The sequence below is a fragment of the Rhinolophus sinicus genome, chromosome 4 (assembly GCF_057876585.1).
Source record: "Rhinolophus sinicus isolate RSI-liver-muscle chromosome 4, RSI-T2T, whole genome shotgun sequence".
In the NCBI taxonomy this organism is placed as follows: domain Eukaryota; kingdom Metazoa; phylum Chordata; class Mammalia; order Chiroptera; family Rhinolophidae; genus Rhinolophus; species Rhinolophus sinicus.
In genome coordinates, this window is record NC_142504.1 from 573,241 (window position 1) to 587,935 (window position 14,695).

Below are 14,695 nucleotides of genomic sequence, written 5' to 3' on the forward strand. Positions count from 1 at the left end.
AAAAAGGTGTGGGGCTGATGGGACGATGGCTGCACGTCAGTGTGAAAGTGCCTAATGCCACTAGGCTGGACACCTGAATGCGGCAAGGATGGTGAGTTGTTACGTGTATTGACCACAGTAACATTTTGAAGGTGTGGCCAGGTCACCCTCCTGCCTAGAGACGGGAAGGGAGCAGGCCCAGGACAGTCCCCTCAGGGGTGGGGTCCGTGAAGGAGAGCGGGCTGTCTGTCAGGGTCTCCAGTGACTGCAAGTGAAGGTCTGGTGGAGGCGAGTGCGAGCCAGGGGACGAGGACGCCAAGCTTGCTCTGGCTCCTGGAGGGTCTGCAGGAACAGCCAGCGGGTCACACCCTCCTGTCCTGCGGCCCGCCCGACCCTGAGCTACCTCCCCCATGGGGCGCAGAGGCCCTGGGCGGAGGCGTCGGGAACTCTGCGCTCGCCTGCTGGGGATGGACACTAGCCCTATGGCTATAGCCGTCTCTGGGAGCTGTGGGCTCCGCCAGCACGCGGAGCTCAGGACGGACTTAGGAACTCGGGAACGACCCCATGGAGAGCATCTCAGCAGCACAAGTCACAGACGCAGAGCGCTTAAATACAGATTTATTGCAAACCCACACGCAGACCGGCGGCTTCGCAGGCGGGCGCCCGCTATCCTCGGGCGGAGCTCAGGGGCCGATCTGTTGCTGCCGCGTCTGCAGAGAGAAAACAGGGCAGAAGCAGCGGCAGCGACTGGCAGAGGGTGCCCGTGAGACCCCAGGGCAGCGTCATCAGCCTGGTGACCGAAACCGCCTGCTATTCCCAGAGGCCTTTGCGCCACTGTCACAGCCGGCGGGGTAGGGAGAGATGCGACACTTGAAATAAAATCGGGTAAAAAGACGGCTGACCAGAGTCCACAGCTCTCGAAGTTTTCCCAAATCGCTGAGGTCAGGCACCACACCCCACCTCATCACTCCGGGAGACCCCCAAAGGGATGGGACAAGGAGACCAGATGTACACGTGAGGCCTGGGTCCCTGACGGGTCCCTGAAGGCCCAGGACCAACTCGGTGACGACTGAATAGACGCAGCATGTGCCCCTTGTGACGTGCTCACCAGCCACCTGGTGTCCATGCTCCCAGGATGACATCACAGTGACCAAAAGCTTTCCAGGGACCCAGGGAAGCCACCTGGCGAGCAGCCTGCCTACATGACAGTGATGAGCCAGCCCACATGACAGTGATGAGCCAGTCCACCCATGCAGCTGGAGGTGGAAGCCTCTAGAAGGACCATCTGCCATACAGGTTCCTCGTTCTGCAGCCCAGCGGGCCGAGCCGTGTGGACATGGGTGCCCAGGTTGCAGGCCCCAGCTGGGAGCAGATTTGGGAGCGCTGTGGTGTGGTCTGGGCTCCTCCACGAATGACCTGGGGGCTGCCAGCGCACTGTGGTCTCCCGAGGGCACCCGGTCCAGCTCACTGTGACAACCAGGTCTGAGAAGAGGAAAGCACTGGGGGCGGAGGCAGGGCTGCGGGTAAGAGGTCTGAGGTCCTGCTGTGCCTGTGGCCACAAGACTTTCTCCCAACATCCAGAACCAGTGAGGAGCTTGGTTTCGGCTGTTCCGTGACACTAGACATTACAAATGAGCGAGATTGCAGTGACCACGCAACAAGGTCAGGCCAAGAGGCCCCGCTGCCAGGGGTCGCCCCGCCATGCATCCCCACCCCCGCCGCCCAGCACAAGAACAGCAAGCAGCGCACACACAACAGCGGGCAGGCGGATGGGCAGCAGGCCCCAGCTGCGCCTGCTGGGACGGACGTCCTGGGCACCCCGGGCGGCCCGCCCTGCTCTGGAACAGTCTGCAGACACCAGGCAGGGGAGGCCGCTCGCCCTTGAAAGAAGGGAAGGCGAGGCCACCAGACAGCGAGTCCCAGCAGGAAGGGCACGGCGAGGGCATCCTCTCCTGGTCACTAGAACTGCACGGCCCCTGGGGAGATGTTGAACATGGCCGGGTCGAACCGCTGGCCTCGGAAGGGAGAGCCTTCAGCGTCCCACCCCTTCTTCAGCATCTCATGGACTTTCTACAACAGAAAACACAGAGGTTAAGCCCAATCACCAGGCCCGCACGTCTGAGCAGGACTCTGCTTCCTCCTCCAGAGGACCCGCCTGGGGTGGCTGCAGACACGTGACACAGGCTCCCCGCATGGATCCCACCTCCATCTTGTCACCAGCAAAGCTCATGCCACCTTCATGGGAGAGCTGCTGTTCCTTCTCACCCAGGATTTCTGCCCAAACTCCAACGGCCCAGGGAGAAGGCTGGTGGCATCGAGGTCTGTACCCTCAGATAATCCAGGGTGACCTAGGCCGTGACTCAGAGGGAGACCTCAGGAGATCCCGCTGGGGACCCTCCAGTCCCGGAGCCAGGGTGGCCCGTCGGGGAGATGCAGTCTCCAGGGGCAGCAGCAGGCTGGGTAGTGTGGCCTGTGCCAGGGGACTGCAGGACACTGCACCCGAGGGAGGTACTGCCCCAGCTGTAGGCTCCCTCCTCTGTGAAATCCCCAGCTGGAGTCACCCCCCTCCTTCTGACCCCAAGAAACGAGGGAGAGCCAGCGCAGGGCCAGGACCCACACACTGAGTGCAGGGAAAGTTCCCGCTGTTCAAAAGGCGGCGGGCACGCAGGGTCCAGGCACCACCAGGCTCACATGGTGGCACAGACGACACCCGTGGCGATCCGCTGCCAGCAGGGGCCGGTGTCCGGCAGGGGGGGATGAGGGCCAGGCCTCCACCTACATCGTCCTCCTGGGCCTGCCACCGCTCTGCACCCCACCTGAGCACACTTGCTGTCGCTCACAGCCGCAGCCCCAGCAGGCAGCGTCCCCGGGTGGCACTGCCCTTGTCACTCGCATTCTAAGGGCAGCCCTCGCCCGTGACCCCTCGGGTCCTGCCCCTGCCCCTCAGGAAACGACGCAGCAGCATCGCCACCACCTATTCCTCAGGCCGCCCCACCTCCCCACAGCCCCCATCTGAGGCGGACATGTGGCCCAATTTCCTTTCCCTGGGGGCCCACTTTCCTCCAGGGAACAGAACTCTGGCTGAAACATCCGTGGCTGTGCAGCCCTCAGCGCCACCAAGTGTCACAACACCTGTGGCTTCTCTCCTGCCGCTATCTGCTCCCAGGCCACACTTCCCCGCCGGAACGTGGGGAGGACAGTCCACGTGGACCGCCAGGCAGGGGGCCACCTTTGCAAAGGCTCCTTCTGGAATCCCCAAGAAGCCCTGGAGGCCCAGGCAGCAGTGCTGCCGCAGGGCCAGGCCCTCAGCACAGTCCACCCGAGTCACCTCTCCAGCGAGGGAACAAGGGCAAGGAGATCCCTGGCCACCCAGGACCCTGGGCCACGTGCACCACCCGTCCTGGACTCGTGTCTGAGGCGCCGAGCTCAGCCAGGTCAGCATGCTGCTGGCACATGCACGGCAAGTCCTCCAGAAGGACTTCCACCCAAAGCACAGCGTTTCCCAGGTCCTCTTCACATCCTTCCGGATCAGGAGGCTCCTGCTCCCTGCACGGGCCTTAGGGCTCCGTGCCCACCCACTTCCAGACGGGCACCCCCAATGGCTGCACGAGGACCCTTCCCATCGGGCCAGCACTGAGACTGCTCTTCGTCCAGTGGCCATGGGCAAATGCGGCGCAGCCTAAACAGGCCGAGGCCCTCCCGACAGCCGACCTCAACCCAGCCCCCGTCCTGTCCGCCCTGGTGGGTTCAGGAGCGGGACCAAGAGAAGATTCAGACACACAGGGAAGGAGGACAGAGGCTGGAGCCAGCTCACGGTTCAAGCCCCGGCTGGGCTGCTAGGGCCCAGAGCTCATACTGTGAAGAGGAGCCCGGCCAACGCGACCCGACCTGCGTGCAGTGAGGACACAGAGGCCGCCCTGCAGGCCCCCAGGCGGTGGGCCCAGGGCAATCATTGGCCAGTCTGCAGGAGCCGCACGAAACCCCCAAGAATCGGACCAGCGTTAGGGATGGGGATCCTGTGTCTGACGCACGAGGAACAAAATCAGTGCCCAGCAACTCCCCCACTACTGCGGCTCATGGGAAACCCAAAATCAACCTGAGAAAAGCAGCCCTTTCTTCCCCGTGTCCACTTATTACAACAGAAGGAAGAATCGAGTCATGTACACTCATCTGAGGTTCTGTCTTCTGTGGTTTGTTACTTGTGGTCAACCGTAGTCCAAAAATGTTAAATGAAAAAGTCCAGAAAGAAACGATTTATGTTTTAAATTGTGCGCCACTGTCAGCAGCATAATGAAATCTCAAGCTGTCCTCCATCCTGCCTGGGACGTGAATGTTCCTTTGTCCAGCATCTCCACACTGCACGCTCCCTGCCCGGCAGTCACGTGGCAGCCGTCTCAGTGATCAGATCGACTGTCACGGTGCTTGTGTTCACGGCTTTACTGAATAATGGCCCCAAAGTGCAAGAGCCGTGATGCTGGCGGGTCAGAGCCGCCAACGAGAAGCCCTAAGGTGCTTCCTGTAAGCGAGAAGCTGAATGTGCAGCAGAACAGGGGTGGTACTGTCCACAGTTTCAGGCAATCACTGGGGTCCTGGAATGTGCCCCCACAGATACGGGAGACGCCTGCACTCATCCAACTAGTCCTTTCCCTGCACTGCTCAGACGTGAACCTCCTCCCCTGTCACCAACCTCCTGCTGACACCACAGCCTCCCTCTGGCCACACAGACTTCTCAGGCCTCTGACGATCCACAGCAACTCGGAAGGACTTCCCGCTCACTGGTCCTCGGGGTCCGACCTGTGCTGGCCCTGGGGCAGAGCCCCTGTGAGTGGGAAACCCACGCCGGGCAACTGGGATTGTGTGCACAGGCCCCTCTCTGTCCAGGTGTGAAACCACTGCCCTCTCCCGGCTGTGACCAGCTGACCAGGCTGGAGCTGCCCAAGTCAGGACCCAGCTGGTAGTCCTGCCCTGCAGCGAGGTTCGCCATCGACACCGCACACCCCCACCGCCCTGCCCACTCCCCCACAGGTCCCCCCTGCACTGCAGCCCCAGGCATACCAGCTCGTGGCTCTGCGGCTTGCCCTGCAGCTTCTGGTGGTAGTCGAAGGTGAGCCTGTCCAGGACGGCGTGTTCCTCCTCGTCCACGGTGGCCATGGAGCGCTCCTTGTTGATCTGGTCAATATCGATGGGCTCCTCGCCCTCCAGGACGGCGCTCCACCAGTACTCCCCTGCCTTGTTCAGGCTCACCTGGGCACAGGCAGACACGGGTCAGTGAGCAGCACGGAGCCCTGGCTCAGACGCCCCAGGACTACAATCTGGGGGCGCCTGGGGGTCTCCCCTTGTGTGTCACCCCACACCCATTCCGCCGCCAGGATCCCCGCCCACTCTGACCAGACTTCTGAGCCACCCACCGCCCACTCCTGGCCCCCATCACAGCCTCCCCGAGCTGCCACGGGGCTCAACCCCAAACGTGCCCTTTTTTCAATGTCCTTCCAAAAGCCCCTGCAGGCCACCCCCTACCGCCCTGATGACCTTGGCTGCTTCCAAGCCCAGCACCCGTCACCTGCCCGCTCAGGGCCTGGGACCCGGGCACCACCCGCTCAGCCCATAGCGAGCCCCCCGCCCCCGATGCCCAGGCACCTTCCTGCTTTCGTCCCTGGCCAGGTTCCTCCAGTCCTGCGACCACCACACGTGGCTCACCTCCCAGCCAGGGGAAGTGCCCACACCCAGGCTCACGGCACAGCCCGGGGAGGGGGCTCGGGGTACAGAAGAACTCCGAGGTGGGGACAGCACCATGGGAACAGGAGCAGAACACTGGGGCTTTGCCTAAAGTTGGTGCCAAGGGCACCTGTTTCAGGACCACACGGGCAGCACCCAGGCCGCACCCTGCCGTGGTCAGCGGCCAGCAGCCGGGCTCACTGGGTGTCTTGGCAGGCAGTCCCCTTGCACTGGCCACACTCTGACGGGATGAGACCCGTCGTGCAGGAGGGCAGGGAGGTGACTCACTCTGAGGAAAGGGTTACTGGCTGGATGGAGGACATGGGGACACAGGTGACACCCGTGAGGACACCGTATCAGGCTGAACAGTGTGGACACAGTGCTAGAAGGACATGGGGAAAATGTTCTTGGAATGAAGCTCAAGGGTCCCGGTCTAGAAACGATTCTGATGAAGTCGGCTGATGGTTTAACATTTGCTTTGGGCTCTTTCATGCTGTGGCTTCTTCCAAGCGGGGCTGTGGAGGCAGTTTGCACACAGTGCATCCATCCACCCCTGTGTGCACATCCTGGCGTCCTCAAGCCGCCCAGGCCCTTCCCGGGCGCCCTGTCCCCTCACCCGACGCTCATTTGCCTTCTTGCTGGTCCTGTCCACACTGCCTGTCGCTGATGGCATCATGTGGCTGCAGCCTTGCGTGCCCGCTCTGCTCCCGGCAGGGACGTTGACCCTGGGCCGCATGCCTGCATACAGTGGTTGGTCAGCGCCCAGTTGGGCCCCACGCTCGGCGTGTCTGACCTCATGACTCCGTCACTCTGGTCGCCATTCCGCGCTCCCGCCTGCAGCGGCGCCAGCACCTGGTACTGTTGGTTCTTTCTAGCATCAAGTGACACATCGCTGGGGTTTTAACTCACATCTCAACACGTGATGTTGGGCACCCTTGCGTGCCCTTATTTGCAATCTCATTCTTGAAAACATTTCATTTGGAGTAATTCCAAACTTGTAAGTCACTAGACTTGTTCGAGCACAAACACCCCTTCCCTAGATCCACACAGCCTCACTTTACTGTCTGTGCACACGTCACCGCATTGAGTGTGTAACACGGTGCGAACCCGGCATTGTTTCTGAACCACCCCGGCCCTTCACCCCTACTGTTCGATGAGCGCCTCCCCTCCGAGGACATGGAAGCACTTTAATGACTGTGCCTGCCTTGCCTCTGTCCCACTCAGGATCCAGTCCAGGCCGCCTGTGTGTGTGTGTGGTCCTCTCTTCTTTCGTCTGGAACATTCTACAGACTCTGTCTTCTAATGTTTTGTTTTTCCAGACTGCTCTGCCCTTGGGGTTCATCCAGTGTTTCCTCCATGATTAAACTCAGGGAAGCACCCCAACATAACACTGCACAGGAGGTGCTGCGCTCCTCCTGGGTGGCTCACCTGCAGGCACATGTCACCTGGCGGCGTCCACAGGGTGTTCCTGCCTGATCCCATCCACCCCAGCGGTGATGGTGGGGAACGCTGCTTCTGGCCCCAGCAGGTGCCGTGCACTAGCCAGCGAGGGCCTGTTGCTCCGTGACGGCGCCCATTAACCTCAGCACTGATACCTGGATGCCTAGCGTCTCGTAGGCTATCCGTCACGCCTGTCCCTAATTATGTGGTGCTCAGGGACCTGGTGACACACGCCCTCCTTGTTTTGCCTTCCTCCAGGCTCCTTTCATCTGGTCCCAGGCGGAGATTCGGTTTCTCGGGGGAATCCCCCAGGCCACTGGCTAGTTTTCCCAGAACATCCTCGTAGAAACTTTGAACTCAACATGAACAAGAACACCCCAGACGGTGACTCCCCAGCATTCACCTCCCTCTCCTGTACATCATGGAACCTTGTTTCTATTCAAGGAGCCAGTGTCCCAGGGTTCAGGTTGGGCCAAGGGGACCTGCGTGAGTTGTGGGTGGTACTTTGTGGAGGGGGGGCACACAAGATCAGGGAACCCGCTCAGCCCCAGCCATGCTGCGGGGATGGAGTGGACCCCAGTCTGACCACTGGCCTCTCGGGATGCGCCCAGGGCAGCACTGGACGAGCAATCCGGTTTTTGGTGTTGCCAACTCTTTTCTTAAGCTTAAACATTAGATCACTGCAGGAGCCAGACAAACCAGGCTGGAAGGCAGGAGGTGTCCCAACGGCCACGGCAGGACGGGGAGGGCGCACTCCGTCCACTGCAAGAGCGGCCTGCCCACGCTTCTTCCTGCACGTCCCTTTCGTTCCCTGGGCCACTTCTCAACAACACTCTAGAATGTGCTGCCTCGGGCTCCCACCCTCATAATTCCCAACCTGCGCTCTTCCCTGCTGGGACCCGGGGCTAGGGACAATGCCAAGGATCGGGCACAGGGAGAAACGTGAGGGTCTCGGAGGCGCAGGCACCGAGGGCCAGGGCCTCGCTCCCTGCCAGGGACACCCTTCCACCAGAGCTCTGGGCTGTCACCAACATGCTAACACCATCCCACCTGCATTTGTGAAGAAGGTGGCAAGTGATACAGGACATGCCTCCCAGGGCCAGTGGCCTCCAGGCCACCAACGAGAGGGAACAAAGACGGTGAGCCTCATGGAGAAACGCACATGCTCACTATAAAGAAAACCGCCAGGAATGAGTAAAGGGGGCACACAAGTCAGCAGGAGGGGAAAAATGAACGGGCTCAGGGCTGGCAGGCACACAGGGGGCTGGTGACACTACCGAGTTGTGGCACCTTCGGGGGTAGCCCGTGGCCAATGGCCAAGGACTACAGTCAGCCTGTAACGTAAGAAAATCATCTGAAGGAACCATCCAGGGGATGGGGGCATAGCCTGGACAGAAACTCATGCTCCTGAGGGAGCTGCAGGCAGGCCACGGCCTGTGACAGTCTGTGGCCACCGTGCCAATTCTAAGTGACCTGTGAGCCTGTCATCAATGAAGACCAGCTTCACCTTGACCAGACAGCGTCCACGGGCTGAGGGCGCCAGCTTTGTGTGGAAGGACCAACAAGGACAGAAGCCAATGCAGGTTCTGGCATGAAGGCACACGGGGGAGGCTGAGAACCAGGAGGCCGCGTTTAACACACTCGCATGTGGGAGGGAAGGAAGGAGGGAGGGAGGGAGGGAGGGAGGGAGGGAGGGAGGGAGGGAGGGAGGGAGGGAGGGAGGTGAGAGCTGTAGCCCGGTTCTAGCTGCCACCCCTGCTAGCGCTGAAAGCCTGCTGGGCGTGGCTGACGCAGGTCCACAGCTCAGGAGGGGCGGCTGAGAGTGAGCGGCAGAGGTTCCAAGGACCAAGGACTCTGGGGAGGTGACAGCCACCTGAGTCACCACCCTTGTCCCACAGGCCCCTACAACCCTGCCAGGTGAGGCCTGTACCATGTCCCGGGGCCACCGTTACACAGCACTGCACGCGGGGCTTCAAACAAGACACCTGTTTCCACAGTCTGGAGGCCAGATTCCCAGACCACAGTGACGCAGGGCCATGCTCCCTCTGGAGGTTCCAGGGGACAGGGCTGTGGCCACGTGTCCCCAACCCCTGCCTCGACTTCACTTCATTCCTCAAATCTCCTGTCTCAAATCTCTACCTCTTTCTCTCGACACTTATCCCTGACTGCAAGCCACCCGGGTAACCCAGGATGCAGTCCATTAGAACACCCTGCACTTGTCACATCTGCAGCCAAGTCCCATCACAGGTCCCGGGGGCTGGCGAGGACATCTGGGGGCCCTTTCCACCCACAATCACCGGGTGCCCAGCACAGGGCCTGCCACCAAATACGGTATCGGGAGTGGAGGTCCTGCGGTGTTACAGCGAGACACAGCCAGGCCTGGCGACCTCGCGCCACGCTCTGCCCCCAGGGTTGCACGGGCTCGGCAGCTGTTCCATACGCTCTCCACATACCAGAGCACAGTGTCACCCAGTTGCACGGCCCCACATGTCACCGGCAAACAGTCATCGAATCGGGAACACACGGAACATTTGGCTTGTAAACAGCGAGGTCTCTAGAGCTCGTGGGCTGGGATCCCCAGTGCAGGGCCAAGCCCCTCCCCTGGGTCTGCCATCCGCCCGCACTCACCAGAATGCACTTCCCGGGCTCCAGGCTCCAGACAGAGCCCTCGGTGTTGACCTTGTGGGTGAACTTCCCCTCCATCAGGACACGCTCCCCATTTTCCTCCAGCACAGCCACCCGGATGGAGCTGCTGCCAAGGGCCACCGAGACCTGCGACAGAGCAGAAGAGAATCATTTCATGTGTGAAGGTGGCGACCTAGGTATGCTCTGGGAGGGGACGATGGTTCCCAAGGCACCTGGCCAAGGACCACAGGACAAGACGCAAGACATCCTCGAGTCACCAGGCATTCGGAACAAGAAAATCGGCACATGGTCACTCTAAGCAATGAGACTGGCTGACATGTGGGATGCAGACGTGTGCCAGTGCTGCTTTTCCACGAGGCCCTCTGCAGTCCCGGGGACCAAACCCCAGGGGCAGGCGGGCACCCGTCCCACCTGCCACCTTGCAGGAGCCCGGGCCGCCTCTGAGGCTCAGCCTTCCCCAGGGGCCGGGTGCTCGGTTCTGTCCGCTCCCTGGGAAACCCACTCGACAAGCCCAGCTCTGTCCCTTCTCTGGGACTTCGCGCTGGGGTGCCCTCTCTCTGGTCTCTATAAGCACACTGGGGGGCTGCTGGGCATGGGCTCCGTCCTGTGTGGACCTGGCAGCAGGCGCCAAAGCCGGTGTGCCCAGGAGTCACTGGGTCAGTAACAGGACAAGGAAAGCACACAGGACTCTATTTCTATTTGTTTCACTTCCTCTTTTTAAATTCTGAAATCCTTGTGTTTTATAATGTAGAAGTCTTTTCATCATAGTATTTGCATAATGTGTGTGTGAAACGAGTGGCCACTGCAGGGGACCTGGCCTTTCTAACGCCCGAGGCCACTGGCAGGCAGTGCTCATTAAATGCTTACAAACAGCTTGAAAAGAAAGCCTCTAAGTCACAGGACTGTCAAATCCGAGTTTCCATTTGTCAGTGGCACCTGCTTCTGTGAGGCGTTAAATATCCCATAAACAAGATGGACATGGGGGAGACGACTTTCCTGAGCTGTGACGTGAGGGAGGAGAGGAGGGGACAAAAGTGCTGCCCAGAGTAAGTGACCATGTCACTGCATCCACACAGGCTCCACACAAACCCAGCTTCCGGGAGGATTAACTGTTTACTCGGCTGGTTCTGCAAAGCCAGGGCCACAGCCTAGCTTCACCCCCACCCCACGCCCACCCCCACACCCACAGGATCCAGACCCTCGAGGGCCAACCAATGTCCCCAGCTGTGGACGGGGGTGTGCAGCACACGCCTGGCCAGCAGGGGGAGGCTCAGCCCAGAGCAAGCTCTTTTTAACAAGTCCAACTCTCCCAGCCAGCCGTGCGGGAAACAGTCACGTCCCAATGTGGGCAAGCTGACACGGGAAGGACCAACGCTCCAAGGGGAAGCCAGCTAGGGGATAACTCCTGGAGGTCCGGTTCACGACACCAGGAGACGCTCTGGGAACAGGTGGCCGTCTCCTGACCTCTGCGACCCAGAGATGACAGGAACAAAGCCAGAGGAGAAAAGACCAGGACAGTACAGGGACGAGTGACAGGTCCGCCTCAGGGAGCCCACGGCCTCATGGGGCTTCCAGCTGACAGCAGGCACAGAAGACCCCTGAGGGGGAGCAGCTCAGTCAGTTCGGGACAGCTGTGCCAATGAAAGGGACGGGAACCCACTGCTGGCTGTGCTCCAAACAAAGAGACCAGCAGCCTGAGGGCCCCAGTTGGGTGCCCAGCTCCCACACACTGCGAAGCAAGGCCGGCCCAGCAACCCTCGGCTCTCAGCGGCGCCAGGAGGAGCAGACCCCAGACTCAGAACAGAGAAAGTCAACACCGGCCTGTACTCACAAGAATGAGGAAAACACACTTTTCGATAAAAAACCTAACAGAGAACTAAGGAGTGTGTCCTCTGAAGAAACCAGCAACACGAAAAGACAGACTGAGGTAAAGAAAATGAAACAAAAAACTGCAGAGCTAACTAGGAAGGAAGGATATTCTGAAATGTTTCCAGTGTGCACCTTCAATAGACCTGAGAAGATGGGACACCGGTGGAGCCAGAAAACAACATGAAAATAGAACCAGACAGGGAAAAAACACTTAAAATGCAGTGTCAGCAATAAAATTTTCCATAGAAAAGCTAGAAGATAAAATCAAAGAAATCCAGGTAGAGACAAAGACCAGTCCAGGCAATGAACGCGGCCTCCGGAATGTAGGACAGGGACAAGACAATTGCCAGGGCGTAAGAGAAATGTGTCTTCAGGCAGAAAGGGCCCACTGAGGGATAAGCAGAGTGAAAGATGAATTATACAAACGTGTGAAATTTCACAGCACCAAGCATTTTAAAAAGGTCTGAAAAGTTCCAAAGAGAAGGAAAAAAGTTTCCTTACTAAGAACCTGAATGGACGAGTCTGTAGGACGAGTAACACTGGGTGTAAGAGCCTTCCACCTCCTGAGGGGAGGATTTTTTCATTAGAATTTCTACACACACCCAAACTATGAAACAAGTGAAAGGCTAACATAGCTACAGGTTAAGACACTCGAGAACTCTGTATTTACCACATATCATTTTGAGCAAGTTACGTGAGGCTATATTACAACAAAATGAGAATGAAAACTCAAACAGAGGAAGCTCCTTGGTGAAAGGAATCACGGGTACAAACTTCTGGTCATCAGATGAGTCAGCCTGGGGTGTGACTTACTTAACCATGCTGCACTGTATATCTGAAAGTTGCTAAAAGACGAAATCTTAAAAGACCTCATCATAAGAAAAAACTTGTAACTAAACTATTGTGGTGATCATTTCACAACACTGTACACCTTAAACCAATACCATGTTATATGTCAATTATATCTCAACAAAGTTGGGGGTGGGGGGGAGAGGAAGATCCAGCAGGGATCCACAAAGCAGGGATCTTAACCCAGTGCAGTGACGGACGTCCCAAGATGGAAGCCGTACCACAGAACCAGGAATAACCAGGACAGACGAGTTAGCAGTGAGCGGGCTTTCAAGAGAGGGATCTTCAGGAAGAGAGTGACTTCTACACAATGCAGAGCACGGCTGAGAGTCTAGGTAATTCTGAGGGTAGGACAAAAGCATACTATTTTTGACAAGAGACGAAGAAAGGCAGCAAGGAACTCCAGGAAAACAAAAACTACACAAGAAATTCCTCATCCAAAGGGGTTAGTGAAAATGGTAGAGTAAGGACTTCCAAAACAGCAAGAAGAAACCTGCAAAAATGATCAATTATCCACTTTTTCTGAACTCTGGAAACTAACCAAAGGTTTGCAGAAACCCAGGTAGCAAGAAAAACAACTGTGTCTTGGCCAGAACCGCGAGCTTTGTGACATTTTACTTGCCCTAGACCCATCCTCACTCTCCAGCCTCTCGGCAGCCCACGTTCCTGGTGCTGCCTGGCAGCCACCAGAGGGAGTGCATGGCTATGCAGCTCTTTCAAAGCTTCGTTCCAAAGAACTGCCATTATCTGACTGTATGACAGTTCCCAGGGAGACCCCACTTGCAAGGCTGTCTGTTTTTGAGCAGACTCAGAAAACCCTTTATCCAGGGAGTGCTGAAAACAATTATAGGCAAGTGTTTTAACTTCGCAGCTGACTGAGGTCATGGATGACAATGGAGGCAAATGAAAGAAAAAGCTGGGGAACATGTCCACGGGGATGTTGAAGCACTTGGAAATATTCCTGGGAGTGCAGAGGGCACATGCTCAGAGAAAGCATGCAAAGGCCCTAAGCTCTCACCACTGGCTGCCTCAGACTCTGCATGAGCAGGTGGTGAAGGCTACGGCAGAATTCTGTGCTGGAAGGCCAAGCGTTAAAGGCACGCCCCAATGAGGACATGGAGCCTCTTGACAAAGACAGATTTACCGGTTCCAACCAGTCATCTCTGTCCAATCATTAGCCAACCACTAAGCTGCCCATGCAGAGATGTCACTGGCCACACACAATAATAAAAAACACAGACTTCAGAGAATTAGTTCAGAAACAAACAAGAACAATTACATCAAGTCCCCAAACAACAAACCATGGGGAGACGGGAATCTCTGATTTCCAGAGTTGTGACACTGTTATTTAAAATGCCCAGTTTTCAACAAAAAATTACAAGACTCACAAAGAAGCAAGAAAAGATGACCCATGCACCAGGGAAAAAAGCAATCAATAAAATCTGTCCCTGAGGAAGCCCAGACGTGGACTTAGTGGAAAGTCTATAGATCAGCTGTTGTAAATATGCTCAAAGAGCTGAAGAAAACCACATGCAAACTAAAGGGAAGTATGTGAATAATACTCGTAAGGAGAGAAGAGCAATAGAGTGATGGATATAATTTTTTTTTAAAGAATCAAAGGCAAAGTCTGGAATTCAAAAGGAAAAAAATTAGTTAAAAATGCACTAGAGGGTCTCTTCTAAGCAGATTTAGGCAGTTAGAAGAATCTTCAAACTGGAAGACAGGACAATTGAGATTATTCAGTCTGAGGAAGAGACTGAATATTTTCTTATTTCAACCTTATTTCTTATTTCAATCTTGTTTCTTACTTCAATCTTATTTCTTATTTCAATCTTATTTTTTATTTCAATCTTATTTCTTATTTCAACCTTATATAAGAAGCACAAACCCAGAGCTTCAGAGACCTGAGGGACGTCACTAAACACACCACCACACGCACAATGGGAGTCACAGAAGGAGAGGAAGAAAAGGCAGAAAATATTTTAAACAACCATGGGTGAAAACTTCCCAAATTTGACCAAAAAAATTAATCTAGAGATCCAAGAAGCTCTAGGAACTCCAAGTAGAACATACTCGAAGAGATTAAGACCTAGATACATCAAAATCAAGGTGTCAAAACGGTCAAAGACAAAGAGAGAATCTTGAAAGGAGGAAGAGGAAAGCAACACGCCACACACAAGAAATATTCAAGAGTAAC

At 56.8% G+C, this 14,695-nt stretch overlaps 1 protein-coding gene across 1 annotated transcript in view; it reads right to left on the reverse strand.

Annotated features, from left to right (window-relative positions):
- Positions 1-581: 581 nt before the first annotated feature.
- Positions 582-14,695, reverse strand: part of NUDCD3 (NudC domain containing 3) — a 38,563-nt gene continuing 24,449 nt past the window's right edge. Inside the window, exons 4-6 of the mRNA XM_074312109.2 lie at positions 9,763-9,906; positions 5,035-5,223; positions 582-2,049 (exon numbers count right to left, since the gene is read on the reverse strand). Of these exons, the coding sequence (XP_074168210.2) occupies positions 1,939-2,049; positions 5,035-5,223; positions 9,763-9,906 (444 nt within the window). The 3' untranslated portion in view covers positions 582-1,938. The remainder of the gene's footprint in view (positions 2,050-5,034; positions 5,224-9,762; positions 9,907-14,695) is intronic.